General features: G+C 32.5%; 1 protein-coding gene across 4 annotated transcripts in view; it reads left to right on the plus strand.

Annotated features, from left to right (window-relative positions):
* Window positions 1–13,352: 13,352 nt before the first annotated feature.
* Lrch (Leucine-rich-repeats and calponin homology domain protein) overlaps window positions 13,353–20,982 on the plus strand; it is a 51,329-nt gene continuing 43,699 nt past the window's right edge. For 2 of the 4 annotated variants that reach the window (XM_089708151.1, XM_089708145.1), the window contains exon 1: window positions 13,355–13,583. In XM_089708151.1, the coding sequence (XP_089564277.1) occupies window positions 13,394–13,583 (190 nt within the window). In that variant the 5' untranslated portion in view covers window positions 13,355–13,393. Of the gene's footprint in view, window positions 13,584–20,982 lie in introns of all 4 variants that reach the window. The other 2 variants (XM_089708138.1, XM_089708133.1) reach the window with 2 other exon arrangements.

Consider the following 20,982-nt stretch of genomic DNA (forward strand, 5'->3'; position numbering starts at 1 on the left):
GTTCAAAATACATTTTTAAAACCGTAACTTTTAACAAAATTATTAGGTAATCGGTTCAAAATACATTTTGGTTCTGTTTTTATGAATAACATAGTTTTTATTATCTTTAAGTATTTCTACATTGGGTGAACATTCCCTTACTACTTTATATGGACCTAAATATATGTTTTGAAACTTATTGCCTGTTTCATTTTTTATTAAAATTAAATCATTCGGTTTATAAGTAACCGGATTAATATTACGATCATACTTTTCTTTTCTTTTCAATTTACTAGATATAAGATTTTCTCTCGCCTCTTTTTGTGAGGTCTGTATTCTAAATTTGAGTTCTAAAGGATAATTATCAAAATTGTACAAAGGCTCAACTTGTGCAGATTGCAAATTTGATGGTAAATTACATTTCTTACCGAACACCAACTCATAGGGAGTAAACTTGGTCTCTGTGTGTACCGCAGTGTTATAGGAAAAACACCAAAATGGAAGCCACGTGCTCCAAGCTTCTGGGTGATTTCCTGTCTGTATTCGCAAGTAGTTACCCAATTGTTTGTGCGAATTCTCCAAGGCACCGATACTTTGATGGTGATATGCGGTTGACTGCAGCTTGTTAATATGCAAAAGTTTACAAACCTCTTTCATTGTGTCCGATAAAAACTCCGTACCTCTGTCAGTAGCAATTTCCTTCGGGATACCATACCTGAGAATCCAATTGTTAACAAAGTTCCTAGCTACTTCACTCGACCTTTTTGACGTTAATGGATAAGCCTCGATGTACTTACTCAACTCACATTGTATAGTTAAAATGTATACGTAATTATCGTAATCTCTATCTAACGGTCCTACAATATCTAAATATATTTTCTCCAACGCCGAACTTGCCGTTGAACTTATCGTCATAGGCTCCTTAGTATAGTGTGAGGAATGTTTTTGTTTTTGACATTTATCACACCTTTTTATAAATTCTACAACATCAGCTTCTAATCTTGGCCAAAAATAATATTTCTTTATGTTATTTACCATTCGTCTTATGCCAGCATGTCCACTTGTAGGTAATATGTGAAAATCATTTAAAATTACACGCTGATCGTCTTTATTACTTATTCTCTTTGTTCCCCTTAAAATACATATACGTGGTCCGGACCAATCACTTATGTTATCTATCTCATTTATTAACTTTTCCACAAATATATTATTTTTCTCCGATTTGATGAAGTATACTTCTTTAATATTTATTTTCCTACAAAATATATCTAGCTCTCTCACAAATTCGCCTGGCGATAATTGCGATCGAGAAGCTAAATTAATAAAAATAGTATTCATTGAGGGTACATAACTCAAACATCCCTTCTCATACGTTATCTCTTTCATTTTACGATATCGATTTAATTCATAAGCGCTTATGAAACGTAACTCCGTGAAATATTTCGGTTTACTATGTATTTCTACAACTTTTGGTTGATCAGGCCAATCGTTCTTAGAAATAATAGCATCCCGTTGTTGTCTAGCCAACTGACCACGCGTCATTACATTCATCACCGTTTCATTCATCTCTTTCAATTCCTCGGAAGTTAAATGCAAACGTGAAAGTGCATCCGCGGCCGAATTATTCTTCCCTTTCAAATATTCAATTACAAAGTCGTACTCCTCTAACGTTAATCTAAATTTAATTAAACGACTAGATGGATCTCGCATTCCAAACAAATACATAAGTGGCTTATGGTCAGTCTGAATTTTGAATGTCCTTCCATACAAATATGGACGAAAATGCTTTACAGCCCATACAATCGCAAGCAATTCCTTTTCAATAGTCGGATACCTTTTTTCTGCTTTATTTAGACTACGACTAGCATACGCTACAGGCCTACCGTCGCTATTACACAAAACTGCACCTACGCCGTATCCTGATGCATCTGTTTGTAGAATAAATTGATTAGACTCTGAAAAATCAGGATATTGTAATACAGGATGGGATATTAAATTTTGTTTCAATAATTCAAATGATTTTTGGCATTCTTTATCCCATTTGAAAGTTACATTTTTCCGACACAAATTATTTAACGCATACGCTTTTGTTGCAAAATTAGGAATAAATTTCCTGTAATAGTTCACAAAGGCAACGAATCTTTTGACTTCATCGACTTTAGTAGGAACCGGGTAGTTTTTAACAATCTCTATTTTATCCGAATCTGGTATAACACCCTCTGCTGATACAATATGACCCAAGTAAAGCAGTTCCTTCTGTAAGAAAATACACTTTTGCGGATTTAACTTTAGATTGACTTTTCGTAATCTTTCAAAAATAGACTGTAAATTTTTGATATGACTAGATAAGTCCCTACTAAAACAGACTAGATCGTCCTGGTACACTAAGCATTTTTCATATGTTAACCCTGTCATCGCCATAGTCATCATGCGCGAAAATGAACTAGGGCTGGTCTTTAAGCCCATAGGCATTCTAGTCATCTGAAACTGTCCCGAACAAAAAGCAGTATACTTGCGACTGTCTGGGTCCAAGCTCACATTATAATAGCCTTGATGTAAATCTAAATGAGAAAAATACATGCAACCGGATAAAGAATCTAAAATTTCCGTTATATTTGGAAGAGGAAATTTATCATCATGTATACTGTTATTTAGTTTTCTGTAATCTATAACCAAACGCCACTTTTTGTTTCCACTTTGGTCACATTTCTTTGGCACTAACAAAATTGGACTGGACCATTCACTTTGACATGGTTCAATAATATTTTCTTTTAACATTTGATCAATTTGGTTATTAATTTCATTTTTCAATGCATGAGGCAATCGATAAGGTTTTGAAAAAATTGGCTGAATATCTGGTTTTACTTTAATTGAGTGTTGATAAATATCAGTGGTTGATAATTTGTCTCCTTCCAAATAAAATATATCGGGATACTTAGCACATAAACTTTCTATATTAATTTTTTCTTCTTTATTTAAGTTACTTAAATTCAACTTTGAAAATAATGTTTTAACTCGCGATGCATTTTTCTCAATTTTATCAAAGCTACAAATATTATATTCCTTCAAATTTTGTATATCAAGTTTAATTTCAGACAAAGTTATATCTTTCGAGGTCGAATTCAAAATTCGGACTGGTATTTTACCATCAATTGGATGTACTATCATACTCGCAATAAATACGCCCTCACACAACTCTTTCGTACATACCAAACATTCCTCTGTTAAACTAGTATTAATAAAATGAATCGACTCTGACCTAGCAGGTAACGATAATAAATTACTACACGAGTCTAATAATTGCAAAGATATTTGTTTAGATTCACTAATCCATAGTGACAGATTATTATGTTTCATATCAATGACCGCTCCATACTTTCCTAAAAAGTCCTGCCCTAGAATACCGTGCGACTTACAAGGCAAGGTGTCAAATACATAAAACTTATGACTAATACACTGCCCGTGTATCGTCAACTGTAAACATACATATCCGATAGCCTGTACCTTTCCACCTATCCCATTTATTGTAATATTTTCTTTGTTAATTGGGATGTCAAAATCTAAAACATGTTTATATTTAATAGCCGAAATCGAGGCTCCCGTATCTATAAGCCAATTAAATACGTGACTGTTTTTATAAAATAACTCTATGTAATAACTACTATCGCTAGCTAAAATACTATATGTTATAGGCACGAAAAAACTCATTTTCAGTTTCTAAATTCTGAGTGGATGAACTCGATTGAGGCTGTGACTCGTCAGTCACTGCTGTACGAATCTGTCCTCTGAATGGTCTACGACCCCTAAAATAATTATTATTAAAAGTTCTACCTCGATATGACGCTCTGCCCCGGGGCGCTCCCCGTGGCTGCGATTGAGGCTGCTGGAACCATTGTCTGGTGCTGGTAGGCGGCTGTCGCCAGTTGTTGCCTTGCCAACGATTATTATAATTGTTGTACGCACCTCTTGGAGTGTTCTGATGAGAAGGCGGCCTGGAAGTGTTTTTAAAGAAACGATTATTATTATGTCTTAGTGTTAACACTTCAGCGGTTGAACTTGAGCCTGAAACGTCCTCGTCGATTGCGGCTTGAATCGCATCTTTCAAATATTCAAATCTCTGCGCCGTAATAATGGTGCCAATCCTACGGTTTCTCAATCCGTCACTAAATTGCCGAATTGCCTGTTTTTCATTTATTGATTTTAAAATATTAAACTTTTCCTCATTGCCTTCGGATTGAGAAATTGTAAGTTCAACGAATAATTCGGATAAAGTTTTTCCGACCGCATCAATAGACGCGTCATTTTGCTTACAATTTAAAAATTGTTTTTGCAAAGCACTCGTAGACTTTTTAGGTAAAAGAAGCATTTTCATATCATCTAAAAGATTTTGAACAGTATCGTACTGTGTTTGTAATTTTAGCCTAGCAGATTGCGACAAACGGCTTTTCAAAACAAAAGATATCAAATGCGACTGTGACTCATCATTTAGAACCGAACTATAGTATTCAATTCCATCGATAAGTTGTCGTAAATTAGACAATTCATCATTCATTACTGGCAATAAGCTCAAAGCTACTTTTAGGTCAAATTTATCCATTGTTGGAAAACTATTAAAATTCTCTGAAATTTGACACAATTCAGTAATTTCCGCAAATAATTTCTTTAAATCCTCACAATATTTTTTAAATACAATAAGCTCATCCTCTCCTAAGCTTTGCTTATCCAAACTACCTATGTAGTTGTTATATTTTGTAATGACACATTTAGCTTCGCCTAGTTTTGTTTGTAATATTTTACCCTGTCGTCTAGAAGGTCCTATTTTAATTAAATATGTTCTAATAGCTAGCAAATCATCACATAATTTCTTTAAAAATATTGCCATAGAGTTTAACAGTACTAAATAATATAATAATTAATGATAATAAAAATATATTAACATACCTGAATAGAATTGAAGACCTCGTTTCTCAGCATATTTTAACAATAACTGTAAAATTTATTATTAAATACAAGTAATTATACACATTACACTATGTTAGAATAATATTTTTAACTACATTTGATTATAATTTTTGTCATCTTTTATATTTAGGTTACATGACATACATGACTTTTAATACCTATCTATTCGATAACATACACATTTTTTTTTATATAGTAAATAATACTATACGCTTAGAGTCCACTAAATATAATGTTTATCAACTTTGCCGAATTTTCACGAAAACACTTACACGCTCACATTACACTTATTATTAAATATTTGTTTGCTTTTTTTTTTTACTTTTACATCACTACACTTCGTTCTCGTTCTCGCCGATTTTCAAGTCGGGGTACGCCTGGCGCCGTCGAAACGAAAAACGACGCTCCCTGCTGCTATTCGCAACCTCCTGTCGTATCCACCTTAAGTGGCATTTTCTGTATATTTTGAATACTCCATAAATAATACCCAAAGTCAAGCAGATTACTATTATATATAGCAATATATTTGATGTCTTCAAATAGTTTTCAAAATGGTCAACTGGCGCACTATTCGTGCCCCCTGCCGAATTTTGCGCTATAACTATGTAGTCTTCCTTGGACTGCTGCTTCCCCATTTTTTGAAGCTCACACTTGCGTTGCCTCCAAAAGATTTTAATATACTCATTTTTAATACTTTAATTTGCTCGGGCCGAGAACACACAGTACCATATATGTAAATCGGCGACGCGGCGGCCGGTGTCAAAATACACGCGCGCGTGCACCAACTTTAGGCAGGGTCGCCATGTAAGGTGGTGCCTCGGGAGAGGATTGAAACACTAGGACTGCTAAATGAATACTGTATATTTGATATAAAAGATGCCTTATTAAATAGATACAAAACTAGGTTACACGTGTTAGGTATATAGTTAATATTATTATAGTTAGTACTTATATCTAAATTTAAGCACTAGGTACATCTCACACGACATCGGTATTGCACTCACATAGTTATTGTGGTTTGTTCTTTTTTACATTGAAATTTATACTTTTTAACCTAATATTTTTTTGTTTTACGTATTTCAGCTTTCCAAAAATGAAATAAAAAGAAATAAATGGCTGTCCATAGTGCCTATCAAGGGTAAAATTTATCAACATGCCAGAATATGCAGTTTGCATTTTAAGCCTGAGGATTACGGTCCAGAAAAAAAATACCTTTTGAAAAGTGCTATACCTTTTTATTTACCACATTCTTGTTACTGCGTCTCAACTGATAAAGTAATTTTAATTATATGATAATAAACCACCATGAAACCATTAGTAACCGTAAGTACAGCTCTTGAAAGACATACGAATTTCTGAGAACTGTAATATCGTTACCATCGTTAGCGATGCAACTCTCCCTTTGGAATATTGAATAGTTTAAGACTGAAGCTTGAGTAACCAAAACGATGTTTTAATGTATGTAGCACTCATTTTAATTAAAAAATCGTAGTATGAGATCAAAAGTTATCAAGCGTTATTTAAAACTATCATTCTCTACCAATTAAAATGGTATGTACCTATAGAGATGATAATTATTCATGTAAGTTGACCAGTAATATTATAATATAAATACTGTTAAAAATATATGTCGTTATTATTTATAGACCATGATTTTTAGTTTTTTTATTTCGAAAAATCCTGAATATACAAACCAGTGTGGTCACCCACAGAAAGAGACAAAAAACAACACTGACGTCATTCAAGGTTATATTTTCTTGTGACAAGTTAATGGTCATAGTGCAATCTCCAGTGTATTAGATATAAGCTTCTTGGGTACTACTGTCGCTTCGCGCAAAACATCAGATTTTTCAAACTTAAAATGTCTTTATGTATCATACATTGCACTTGTAAGATAAAACATACACACACATATTAAAAAAAACACTATTTTTAACATTCATGATATTTTTGATGTCATTTTTGTTATTTAAACTAGTTAAAAAACAGTTTAAAAAAGTTCTGTCTTGGACGTCCGTGTGTCTGTATGTGCGGAGGATTTTCTTGTTAACACGATAGCGACCAAAATACTTTACTAATCGAGTCTTTTTTTTTCTCTTACGCTTGAGTATGCTCAGGAATAGAACCCTTTCATTTTTCAGGGTCTGATTCGATGTGGTTTAATTGTTATTAAATAAACAAAAATAATAATTAATAAATAATTATTAAAAAAAGAATTATGAGGCGTGCACTTTTGGATTTTCCAAATTATTTTTTTTATACAGTCCGTGTTTTCCAATTACAGCACTAGAGCGCATTATGCGGCATAATGCTTAACGTTGAATGTTCCAACTACAGCAACGCTTCGCACAATCGAGCACTCTTAAAAGTAATGCGCGTGAATTGATGCGTGCAATCGATTTATAGTTAGTAATTACTAATTATTAATTGTTCGAAAAATTTTAAAGCTCTCGTTTCATTGTAGTTAGTTTTTTCGAAATAATCAAAGTAGGGATGTAACGATACCGATACAGATACCGATATATCGGCCGATATATCGGCAAGCCGATATATCGGTATCGCCGATAATAAATCAGCCGATACCGATATTTTTTTATTAAATTCTTTCTTTTCTTTTATGTTTTTGCATTGTATTCATTCATATTGTTTTATTTCTGTTTCTGTAATAGTGTTAAGGAAGAGCGGAACCTCCTGACACAAGCATTTTATTTGCTTACTAGGAGTGTTCCAATCACAAATTTGTTTATGTAAAGGAAAGAAATAAATAATTTTGAATTTTTTTAATTTTTAACGTGATAACGTTTTTAAAATCGTTTTAGTCGGGTGACATGTTCATAAACTTGTGTCACACCAAAACCTCACGAGCGCGATCGCAGGTATAACGAGAGAGAGACGGACCGATCTCCCGTTTCATCTCGAGCGCTGCCACTGCATTATGTTATCACGTAAACATCTCGATCGTAAACCTACTTTACAAACAACCAATTTTTTTGATATCAAATAATTCAAAAAATCCGCGCCCAATGAACGATGCGGGAGGCCGCCCGCGCGTGCGCACTTTGTTTTCTGAAAAAACTCTACCAATACTGCCGTCCTTTAACTAAAAAGCCCTCAAATGAATCAAATCAATTTTCAGTTTTAAATGTAGGGTGATAGACTTCAGAATTCTCTATCTTTCTGTCTAAGAATCATTAATAGTTATAATTATATGAAAATATTGTAAGCCGTTAAGTAACACAATTTTCAGCGATTCCATAACTTGAAAGCGTCTAACCAACACTACTTCGCTAAATTTCCTTTAAAGTACCTTAACCGCCAGATTTAATAATTATTTTTTAGCTTTTTACTTGACTAAAAGTACGTTATCAGATTATACTTGACTATAGGGACGCAAAAGGACTATAACTGCTTTATGATATGCTTTCATATAACGATTCCAATGGAAATCCTTACCTTATTTGCAGTTACTCGCCCTTAACGCTTTTTTAGTTAAGTAATTTTATTTAGGAAAAATTCTAATAACACTTTTTTGCTTAGCTACAAAGCAGCTAACCCTCATTTTTTAGCTAAAAGGCAGTTATCCGATTCTGGTGATGCATCAGTTTTGGGGATGAGAGTGATGATGAAATAATGTCGCTCCCAAGCAGAGTACCGATTGTTTTTGATTTTCTTTTACAAGACGTATTGTTTCTGATCAGGTTTACTAAGTTTTAAACAATCTAGCAGCTAAATTACGGAAAATATAACAAGTCAAAGTTACGAAAATTTGGTAGGTAATGGTTACGACAGTGCGAACTTTCAATCGTACTTCACTGTAACCGAGAAAGAGAAGAAAGACAGTCTGTACTATTTAATTTTTAAAACTATTTATTAATTATGTAATTTACCCCTTGGGTGGAATTAGTAATCGACTGTCAAGCAATGTACTAGAGATGGTGATACAAAAATTGTTAGGAGACCTTTGACCCGCTGACGGGGAGTCCATTTTGCAACTATTGCTATTTTTTCTTATCTTTATATGTATTAGATTATTAAGATTTGTACTTTTTACATTGTAGCAAATAAAAAGTTTTCTACCTCCTGCTATTTTCCACATATTCTGGTATATTATATTTTCTGAATGTGGATGAAAGAGTCTTCTAATCATTTGATAAGCGGTTCTACATTATTTATTAAGAGCATCCCACATGTAAGAGCTTGAAGCCCTATTGAAACCAGGGTGTATTTTTTCAAAAACCATGTGCACAAGTCTTAATTTTTTTTTCAGGAAACGATTTATGTTTACATTGTTTGTGGTTCTATATGTACTCAATATCCGTGACTCGTATGATGGCTTCGCAGAAGAATATTTATAAAATAACGTTAAAATTGCAATTCTAAATGAATATACGGTTCCAAAAAAGAAAAGCGAGAAGATTTATCTCAATCTTAACCCATTAATGAGCCACTGTAATGAAATAAACGTGAACATGACGAGAAATAAAGGTTAATTTTATCGAAAACTTAAAAGAGTCATTTAGTAAAAGAGTTTAAAATACTTGTTACTCACAATAAGACGCTAAAACCATTAATTTAGATAGTGTTTAAATCCTTAATACTTAAACCTAAAAGCTTTTGATCCTTTTCCTTTCCATTGGTTGACCTAGAGGATGTAATTCCCGAGAGCAAAGCAGCAAATTTTTAACATTAGTAAGATTAAAATTTAGTACAACTATATACTATGATTCTATAGTACAAAAGCATCCAAAAGCCCTTATAAAGTTTTTGAAATTTAAATTAAAACGAAAGTCATAGCTTAAAAGTAGTTATAGTAGCTTAACGACGTTTTAGGTAAGCATTTTATTAACAAATAAAAAAAAATCACAAAATGAAAATAAAAATACTAAATTACTTAGCTAAAAAGTCGCTATGGTATGTGAACGGCCGTCTTGTCCAGTAAATAGTTAAAATTTTCAGATTATATCTAATATCTAATATCTAATATCTAATATTCTAATATTTCTAATATTTCTAATCTAATATTCTAATATTCTAATATTCTAATATCTATCTAATATTATATTATAAAGGCGAAAGTTTGTAAGGATGTATGGATGTATGGATGTATGGATGTATGGATGTTTGTTACTCTTTCACGTAAAAACTACTGAACCGATTACAATGAAATTTAGCACACATATAGAGGGTAACTTGGATTAACACATAGGATAGTTTTTATCCCGGAAATCCCACGGGAACGGGAACTATGCGGGTTTTCCTTTGCAAACGCGGGCGAAGCCGCGGGTGGAAATCTAGTGCTGAACTAAACGAGAAAAAGTGAATTTAAAAATAAATTATAACAGTTTCTGGGTAAAAACTAATATTTAGATATAATATAATTAAATGTCGATCGATGTATCTCACAATAATTATTGTAAGTGTCATAATTTTTAAGAAATAACGATTTCCGTGTTTTTTGCCATTTACTCGAAACTCACTTCGTGGGCTTAACGGCTTTCTAGTTAAAGGACGGCAGAATAGTAAACTTTTATTAGGTACTGATTGTATGTGTATAACTTAAAGTTTAACTGACTTCGTAAAATAATAATACCTACTAAAATAAATGGTTTTGTTGTTTTTTGCTTTGGCATTTTTATTTAAAAGAATACGATTAACAGTTGTCTCTGTTAAAGGTTGGTAACTTTTTATGCATAATTCACTATTTATTTTTCTACCAAGCCATCGATATCGGTATCGGTATCGGTATCGCCGATACATTACTACAAATATCGGTATCGGTATCGTATCGGCAAAATCATGTATCGTTACATCCCTAAATCAAAGTTAATTTCAAAATGTGTTAAAAAAATAAATATGGCTGTTTTCCAAATACAGAGCATAATGCGACTCAGTGGCGCACAACATGCCGAATTATGCTGATGCTTAATTGGAACGTGAAACGCACCTGCAGGTTGCGCTAAGTTCAGTGTTGAAAAAAATTGGTTGTTTGTAAAGTAGGTTTACGATCGAGATGTTTACGTGATAACGTCTTATTGGTGGCAGCGCTCGAGATGAGACGGGAGATCGGTCCGTCTCTCTCTCGTTATACCTGCGATCGCGCTCGTGAGGTTTTGGTGTGACACAAGTTTCTGAACATGTCACCCGACTAAAAAGATTCCATCAGTCCCCGGAATCACAGACACAATAGAAAATCTATTGTGTCGTGGCCCGATCGGGGCGCTCGGTGGTCAATGGTTTAAAAACGTTATCACGTCAAAAAAAATATTCGAGTTAGCAATAACCTCATTAATGTGTAAATAAAGTGGTATACATAATAATTGCTGGAAAAATATTTACGGTTATTTTAAGTAATTTGGATTTTGATTATTTCATTAAAATTTTTTTCAATGTTTGTACCTTCATCCATACTTTATTTTTTTAACACAATTTGAATTAACTTTGATTATTTCGAAAAAACTACAATGAAACGAAAGCTTTAAATTTTTTTCCAACAATTATTAATATTTAATAATAATTTATCGTTTATTTATTACTAACGATAAATCGATTGCACGCATCAATTCACGCGAATTACTTTTAAGAGTGCTCGATTGTGCGAAGCGTTGATGTACAGTGCGACACAAAAGAGATGAAAATAAATGAGGGCGCCACCGTCGCTCATATAGCAACACTGATACTGCGACGCAAGCGATCTTGATACTATAGAATAAAAATCCAAAAATCTATATATATAATCTAAAATAAATACCGCGATTTAAACCGATATAATTGTTTCATTGTAGCAATAGTGTAAATTCAAGACAAAAATACATTAGTATTTTAATTGACCTACCTAGGTCAAATTTTACTTAAATGTATTTGGAATTAGTTATTTTATAAAAATCGGTCAAGTGCTTAGACTGCAGAGGCGCACATAGAATCAAACATACAAACAAACAAGCATACATGCAGCTCAAACACATTACCCTCTTTCTGGGTCCGTCGGGTAGAAAAAAACAAGGCGATTTGAAAACCACATATTTTTATTTTTTTTGTAGATAAATTTTGTACATTAATATAATTCATCAAAATCTAAATATTCTACTCCTTCAAAGGACTGATCATCACTCTGTTTCGAAGTACTGGCAAGAGGGTACGGGGCATCTTCAGTATCTGTAAATATGATACAGTAAATATGATTTTTTTTCTTATGGTTTGATTGATTACTTAATAGATAGATAGCTGTATGAAAACAGTTATCACTATACTATGTAGTAAAATCTAAACTAGGTAGGTACTTTATTTGAGGCTGGTTGGATTGGATATAACTTCTTGACTCAAATTGTGCTGGTCGCACTATAAAAACTAGTTTTTGTTTACATACAAATAACCTCAAATTAAATTGCGAAAACGTAATAATCGCCATACATACATACATTAAACACTCGTCACTAATGGAATATTCTATTTTACGTAGTACTGAGCAAAAATAAATGGAATCTCACCTGTATATTCTGCTGTACGTTTGTAAACGTTTTCCAAATCAGTCAATAAATTTCCAGCTTGAAATTCGGACAAACACCGAATATAAACTTTATACACCACATCACGGACACCGCTACGTTTAACCTTTTTCATGATGTCTCCTTTTTTATTTAAATTTCTTGTTCTAAATAACAATTTTATCTCAATAATTCTCCACTTCACGAAAAAAACAACAAATTTTTATTCAACTTGACAGCTACATTGCCAATTCAGGGTTGCCAGGTAATGAAAAACGAATTAGTTCCAAAATAATTAATTTCATTTCTTTTATGTCGTACTATAGTTGGAACATTCAATGCTATGCATTATGCTGCATAATGCGCTCTAGTGCTGTAATTGGAAAACACCGAGTATCTGTTATGTACTACATTTATATTGTTTTGGTGAATAATGTAGAAAGGTGTAAGTATACGTATAACCCTTTTCTCATGATTTAATAATAGAGTCAATGTAAAGAACAAAGGAAGGAATGTGATCTATGAAACATATGACGTATAAATAGTTGAAAATAGGTATTACATGTGATTTTTTACAGATTGATAAAAAAATCATTATTTTCATGATGATTTCAGTTCTGAATACCGTGTATGGGCGTATTCAGAAAGAAAGCTTGAAACTTATAAGCGCTTATCGGCGCTTGTCATGTTCATATATTTTCCTGCGCGGGTTACCAGCGCTGACATGCGCCGATAAGCGCTTATAAGCGCTTACAAGTTTCAAGCTTTCTTTCTGAATACGCCCTATAGCACGTATTGGTGACGTATTGCAATAGCACAGATTATACTTACGGGCATAACAATTTATGTATCAATAGTAATATAATCTATATTCAAGTCCATAGACTGCCATAGACATTATCTAATGTTGGTATGCCTGTGAAAAAAAATAAAAACGAATAACGTCAGTTGTGTTTCAGTTTAAAAAGAATATGGCCGTGTTAGGCCCAAATGTGAGTGTAAATATGAACGGTCATAATAATATTCATAGTCAGTTAACAAAATCTTTGGAACGAATTTTGGAAGACGCTTGTTTAAGTGGTGAATTAAAATTGAGCGGACGTAAGTTGCGGGAGTTTCCCAAACCAGTGAAGTTTGACTTGAGTGATACAGTTATTGCTGGTAAGTTGATTTTTATAAATAAGTCAAACCGTACTTATAAATATTTCATATATTAAACTTTGTCACAGATGTTATTTATGTTATCTTATCGTTTATCTGAGTGAATATTTAATTCACTTTTGTTTATGTACCGGCTTTTGAACCTGCGTCCGGCGTGGTAAAATCGATTTGATCGTGATATTTTGAAATTTTGCACCTACTGTATGTTTATAAGTACTACGAATATATTATAAAGTAATATAATATTTTAAGAATTTGCAATCTCTACAGTAACTCGTTACTTTTACTTGTTAGTTATTGTATGAAAAATTCAAAAACAATCGTTACATATAACGTAAACATTCTGAGAAAAATAGATATTTTACATTCGCTTTAAGTTGAAGTACTCCTATAAATTAATTTATTTAAGTCGGTAGGCAATTTATGACAAATAACACATCTATCTATGTAGCTATTTAAAACCGTTCATAATTTCTTATAGGAATATTAAACCTTGCTATCAATATGGCTTTACTATTCAAAAGATTCTGTTTCCTATATTAAATTTGGTAAGTATTCATAATTCCTCCCAAAAAAAAAAACCTTTGATTTAATATATTTCAAATACAAACATACAATTTGTAAATCAACTTACTATATGAGCACATGAGATATATTCTTGTGCCTCATTGTGTCCAATATGAAGGTCATCTAAATAATACATTATAAAACAGAAGCCATTAGGTTCAAGGCCTGTATTAAATAAAAAAAATGTATAAAAACACTCAAACATTACTAGGTTATTTAAAGTCTTGTAACCTTTCCTGTTTTGCTTAGAGCCCTACTTCATTGTGGTTTAATCTTATGCATTATGATTTTAAGTTACATAATTTAATATTATAGAATAGAATGAAGGCTGATATTCAAAATTTCAAAAGGCAATTTTCAGTCATAAAAAATAGGAGCAAAGCAAACTTTTATTTCTAGCTTCAGGCAGGGGTATGACACTTTGCATTTATTTAATTTGGATATTAGTTTTAATTAAGAAGAAATATGTAATTTAAAGTCAGCCTAATAACAACCATTACTAATGATATCAAGAAGCAAAAAAGCACCCAAAGAGTGTGTTTTTATTTTAGAAAATTGAATTTTGTCTTTAACTGAAGTATGTGCATACTTACTATATTAAAATAATATACAACACATCATCCAATTATTTTTGGTGACACATAATACAGCTGGGTTGTTACTGTCATATCCCTGGAGACAAAGACATTTTGAAACTATAAAGAGCTCCATTGTGGAAGCTATATCAGGCATATTTTATTACTACACTACCATTAAAAAGACCTCATTCTTTTAAATGTCGTAGCATGATGGTCTTGCTTAAGTTTCATGATATATTAACATTCTGTTATGTTTAATATCTTGTGTTCAGAACAATCAATGAATGAATGAATAAATAAATAACAATGAATCTGATTGTGATAAGTAACCTAATATAATAATGGAATTGAACGCAAATAATGAAAATTGTAAACATTAACAACTATATTAAGATTGTTTACAATGTAGGAAATGGACTATGGTGCTATTAATTGCAATGGGTGTGTTTCTGTATTCATATCAATCATTCTATAGGAAATAACAATAATGTTTCAATTGTGAATTCTCACAGTAGATTTTTTGTTGGTTATACATGTAGTTTGATATTAAAGTTATTGAAAGACTGAGACAATAAATATCGGAAGGAAATTCTTAATCACTTTTAAGTATTGTTCTTACTTCAAATGTATCCTGGTGTTTTGGGAACTTTATCTCGTTTTTATTTCGTAATACTGTCGTAAGACATGGATCTCCAAATGAAAGGTTGGAGTCCAAACTTTTCAGCCCCCCTAGTTAAGTGGCTTTCTGTTAGCGTAGCGTTCAATAGAATTGACTATGAATGTATGAGATTGACGTAACCTGTAGATATGTTTATCTACAGCCTACGTCAATCTCATACATTCGTAGTCTATTCTATTGAACGCTACGCTAACAGAAAGCCACTTGGCTAGGGGGGCTGGACCTCACATATATTATTTAAGTTAACGGAAGAATTTTTTTATTGATACGCTTTTGTACAACTTATAGTTGAGAGTATGTCAATATTGATAATACAGCTTTATTTCATTAGTTTAAAACTATGATAAACTATTATAATAAAATGGATTTAATTTGATAAGGATTAGTGTAGTCTAATCTAAATAGCGTTCTATTGCTACATTAAATTTTAATCCCTTTAGTTTTATTAGTAGAAAGAACATATTTAGCTCTTTCACAAAATTAATAATGCCACCTAATAACTTCAGCTTCGTAATAATAGCCAATGATGAAGAAAGTTGCTGCAAACCTTTTTTATCAAGTTTTCTTATAATTCAATAATAACACCTAACACCAATCAGCCGTTAAATTTCGCAGTTTATTTTTACGACAATAAGCAATGAAACGGTTCGTTAAAAAAGCTTTTTAATTCACCGTGTTTTGCTACCGTCTGAGTTCTGACGTGACGTGGTGTGCGTATACATTAGGCGCCTGCGGAGGTGTTTCACCTTAGGCATGTGATTGTGTGACGAATGATAGTCGTGATTGTACTAGATTATGCAGATTCTTTCAACGTGTTTACATACATTTGGAATAGAAAATATTTGAGCGAATGTGACACGCGCGCATTTGAATTGATGCGACATATTGAATCGGCACCTGTGAGTGGAAAATAAGAAATCCTTGGTTAGAGATTTCATGTTAAATATGATATGAAAAAAGCTCTCATGTATGGTGTTAAAAAGTAGACTTTATTTCAGTATATTTTTATAGTTGCATAAAGAACGCGTAGGTCGGTTTAATAAGTTAGTTTTCCTTCGGCTGTAAAGTTCGATAAACTGTGAATTGACTGTGAAATGATAAGCTATTTCGATCCTGAAGATTTAAGTGAGCTTTCACGTGCTACAGCGTTTAAAAGATTTAAAAAATGTACAAGTCCCTCTTATATGTATAGTTCTCAACTAGTTATACATATAATTTGTACTGTACGCACGCCCTAACTTCGATTTGTAAAACAATTAGGTAGTTCTTTTTTACATAGTATACTAAAACTGCGCACTTTTTAATGTCCTGGAAATTAGGAATTTAGGTAAGAAGTATAAGTAGGTACTTCTAAATTTAATGACAAAACTGTTATTAGCGTGTGAAGTAAAACTACGCAAATTAAATATACTAATATGAGATTAACTTGGTATATGGGTAATTTACTCCATAATATTACGTATTGAAATGTACATATATATTATATCTGTGGGTATATCACATAGATGAAATAGTTTTAACACACTTATGGCGATAAATCATCACGTATGAGCGCTTCGGAGCCAGCTGTGTTCACTCATAGCTTGTCATCCCGATAGTTGTTAAAACAGTCCACGTTACAAGTGCTTATGTTTTTGCTATGGTGCATTTACATCAAACGAGCGAATGCTCATTCTAAACCCACTATGTCAAATTCTTTGAGTGTAAACAGGCGTAGAGCATTATTTCGTTGTTCTTAGTGCTTTCGAAAAGATTCTATGCAATATTGAACAACACTGAATACGAGTTTTCGTTTACACTAAAAGAAACACGAAAGAATGCTCTTGCTCTAGCTATAACTCTATATTCGTTTGATGTAAATGCACCGTTAGGGAATGTTTATGTTATACTACGTGACGTAGAGTGTTTAATTTTCTTTACTGGCTGGCTACAAATGGTAGATACAATAACACGAGGGTTAGATGCGTTTATTTGCGCAGCGTGTTTTGTTGTTGTGACTGGGAAGGAGGAAAAAGGATAGGCCTTTGTTGAAACTAAGGAAACAAATGTATGTTACTGCTACTTGCTGTATGTACACTTACAGTATACCTATATGGTAAAAACTAAAAAGTATGTTGCTTAACATAGACTAATCTTCTTATATATAAAAATGAATCGCAAAATGTGTTGGTAAGCGCATAACTCGAGAACGGCTGAACCGATTTCGATAATTCTTTTTTTATTATATTCCTTGAAGTACGAGGATGGTTCTTATGTAGAGAAAACGTAAACATGTACCATGGGCGAAGCCGGGGCGGACCGCTAGTATAGTATAAAGGAATTGGTGCAATTGGATGCAGCCAATATCTTATTAGAGATCTCAATGTTACCCAAGATTGCAATCTTCTGGCTACAAGGTCCGGTCTATTGTTGTTTTTGTCAAATTTCAAAGCTATATAAAATGAGAATAAAGTATTACTTCATAATATTGCACTCATACCTATAATTGTAATGAAGTGTTTCAGTATCTATACAGCATAAAAAATATAATTCGGCTTTAGATTTATAAGTCATGACTTCACCATACATTTGTGTTCCAAGTGCCGCAATCAGACATCTTTTGACGATCTAAGCCGTAGGTACATAGTAGTTGAATATCTTTCAGATAGTAATTTTATGATAAAGTTGACATGTAGGCTGGTTTAAATCTGCATTGAAAGAGAAGAAAATTGAAAAAAAGCGTGCTTCATGAATAGCATGTGCCCAGCAGTGGCCAGAAAAGGGCCGAAGAGAAAGAGATATAAAAATGTTGGTCGGATCTACCATCTGGGTAGAAGTTCAATTTTATATGCTAATCAAAGTTCCGACAAGAACAGGAAAATAATATTCATTAAAATCCATTACCACCACTTATAAGTAAAAACCGTAACTACTACCGTACCTAACTAACACGACTTTCTTTTAAAAATATATGATCGAAGATGAACATTAAGGTAACTGAATTAAGTAAGAGATTGAATGCGGTATTTGGTAGATATTTATTTAGGACGATTGCAATCTCAACAATACATCTATTTGTTTCAAATGATAAAATTGCGGTGAAACTGTTCTGAATCGTGTATAAATAAATAACTGGAATGCACTATCAAGGTGAAATCTAGATGGAATAAATCACGCTAGCTTTTAGAAATTGGTTGCAAGTAATAGGTATATTTGTAGATTAAGAAATCGCTTGAACATGTCCACTTTCTCTTCAAGTTGACGTCTCTATCTTAAATAATGCAATAAAGCTCTAAGATTTGTTGTTTATTCGCCAAATATGGCGGAGTGACGTGCAATTTTCTTCAAAATTGTCTTGCTTCGTGTACCTACTGAAAATTTCCATATTTCGCCTCTTTGCGACGAAACCGTGTTATTTCGAAAAAGGCGATTTTACAGGAGAGCATTTTTAAACTTTCAAAAAGGTATATTAGGTAAATGAACGTTTTTATGGGTTACATCTATAACAAATTATATGAATTATCTTATTAACTATTGCATAATGCAAAAAAAATACCCTAATTTAAAAGATTTTAGGACAAAAAAAGCATTAAAAAAAAAAGGAAAAAATATGTCACATTTTTTCTGAAAAAGTATAAGAAGAACGATGTAGCAAATTAATCTGTCACGTTGTTGATGCTATTATTTTTATTTTATGCTAAATTATAATATAAAAACACATTGTTGAAATTAGAAACATTTATTAAACAGATGAAATAGTTGTAGCTAAACAGTGGTTTCTTTGGACAAAACTATTACTAATCAACAGTTAGTCAGCCTTTATTGAATGTAATCAATATTCTTCTCACTTTATGCTTATTTCTTCTTACATTGTAATCATCTTAATTATATAATCTCAAAAAACTAGTAATCTAAGTTTTCTGTCTCGGTCATAAACTAAGTAATCAGTAAATTTGCACAATTAAGTGCTTACTTTATAAACGTATGTTTATAATATAAATATATTATAAATTGTCAAGTTAAGTACATTCAGTTTTGACTTATAGTAAAAAACTGAAATTTCACCCTTAGGGCATTGAAAGACTGCTTGAAGATCGTAAACAGCAACTAAAATATTTTTGTTATTCTTGTCGTTTGCCTTCTCAATTCGTGACAATTGCTTTTCTCTTAGATGCATCTCATAGATTTCTTTTCCTAACTCCTTCTCTTCAGCTGTACTATTTTTATTTACTTCGCATATATCGCACAAGTCTTTTTTTGGAATAAAGAATGAAATGTTAAATTCTTGTGTAAATATGCGATAGAACATCAAGTATGTTGCAAAACGGGTATTTTGGGATTTACATTGTTCAACATAGTCCCTATGGAGATCTGTAATAGCTTTGCTACCATCGATGTAATGTCTTTTCGAGTTAGCACGAATGTAGTGCGATTCAATTTTTGGTATTGACTCAATAAACACTCTTACACCATCTTTTATATTTTCATCCACTTTGTTGTGATTTTGATGACACCCACGATTATCTTTCATTAATGAAATGTTAGTATCTTTATTTTTTTTCTTTAAAGCCGTCTCTATAGGGCGATTATTAATCCCCAAAGTGTTCTTAAAAAACAGTTTACATACTCTAATCTTCACTCCAGAAACAGTCAAAAAGAAAGCATTATTATTATCACGATTTAATGCTATGGTTCCGTCCGGATTAACTTTAACGTATCGATGTTTAGGGACGACTACTTCGATATTGTTTGCGATGACCATTGCTTTTCAATCTCGCCTAAATCCCAGTATTCTTTTAAAAGTTGTTGTCTTTGCTCCTCAGTGATATTAGATCCACATTTCATTTAAATGTGGATCTAATATCATGTTTCTTTGCAAGATGGTTTTAGTTTACGTTCCGGTATAATTTTATTAGTTTTTGTTGATTTGTATGATTTTCCACAGTTTCTTAGTCGCTTCGCAACATTTTTTTTCCATAATAATTCTCTTTTGGGCCTTTTTTTACCTTTTTTAGTAGGGGTATTATCTGGTTCATTTGACTCTACTTGCATGGTGCTAACATTTTCGACGGCAGGTGGTTCATTTTCTGATATTAGCAGGTCCTGTTGATTTACGGTATGAAATACAATTTCATGCTCATCTGTTGGGGTCACATTCAGGTCTATAGCATTGAGTACTGTGCTTACAGTAGCTGCACTAGAATGAAAAACGTCTTGATCCTTTCGAAAGTCGACGTTGGTATAGACGTCATTGTTGTCGTCAGATTCTGAAGAGCTCACACGTGCTGGTTTCATAATTTCATAGTTGGGGTCTTTTACGGAATCATCACTATCTAAAAAAAAAACAAAAAAAATCTATTAAACTTTCAATTATCTATAAGTCAGTAAATAAATGTAAGATACAGTTATCGAGTACCCACAATAATATGAGTTTTATTAAATTTATACCTTCGTAGAAAGACGGACCACTGCTTGATGAACTACTGCTACTTGAGGAACTACTGGTGCTACTACTAGTTGATTCATAACGGCGACGATTAGTGACCATTGAGTCTTCTTTGTCTAAAACAATATCAAAATGATAAATATTATGATA

This window comes from Colias philodice, chromosome 2 (assembly GCF_061535455.1).
Source record: "Colias philodice isolate Cphi_HAF_F1 chromosome 2, ilColPhil1 Martin Lab GWU primary, whole genome shotgun sequence".
NCBI classification, from domain to species: domain Eukaryota; kingdom Metazoa; phylum Arthropoda; class Insecta; order Lepidoptera; family Pieridae; genus Colias; species Colias philodice.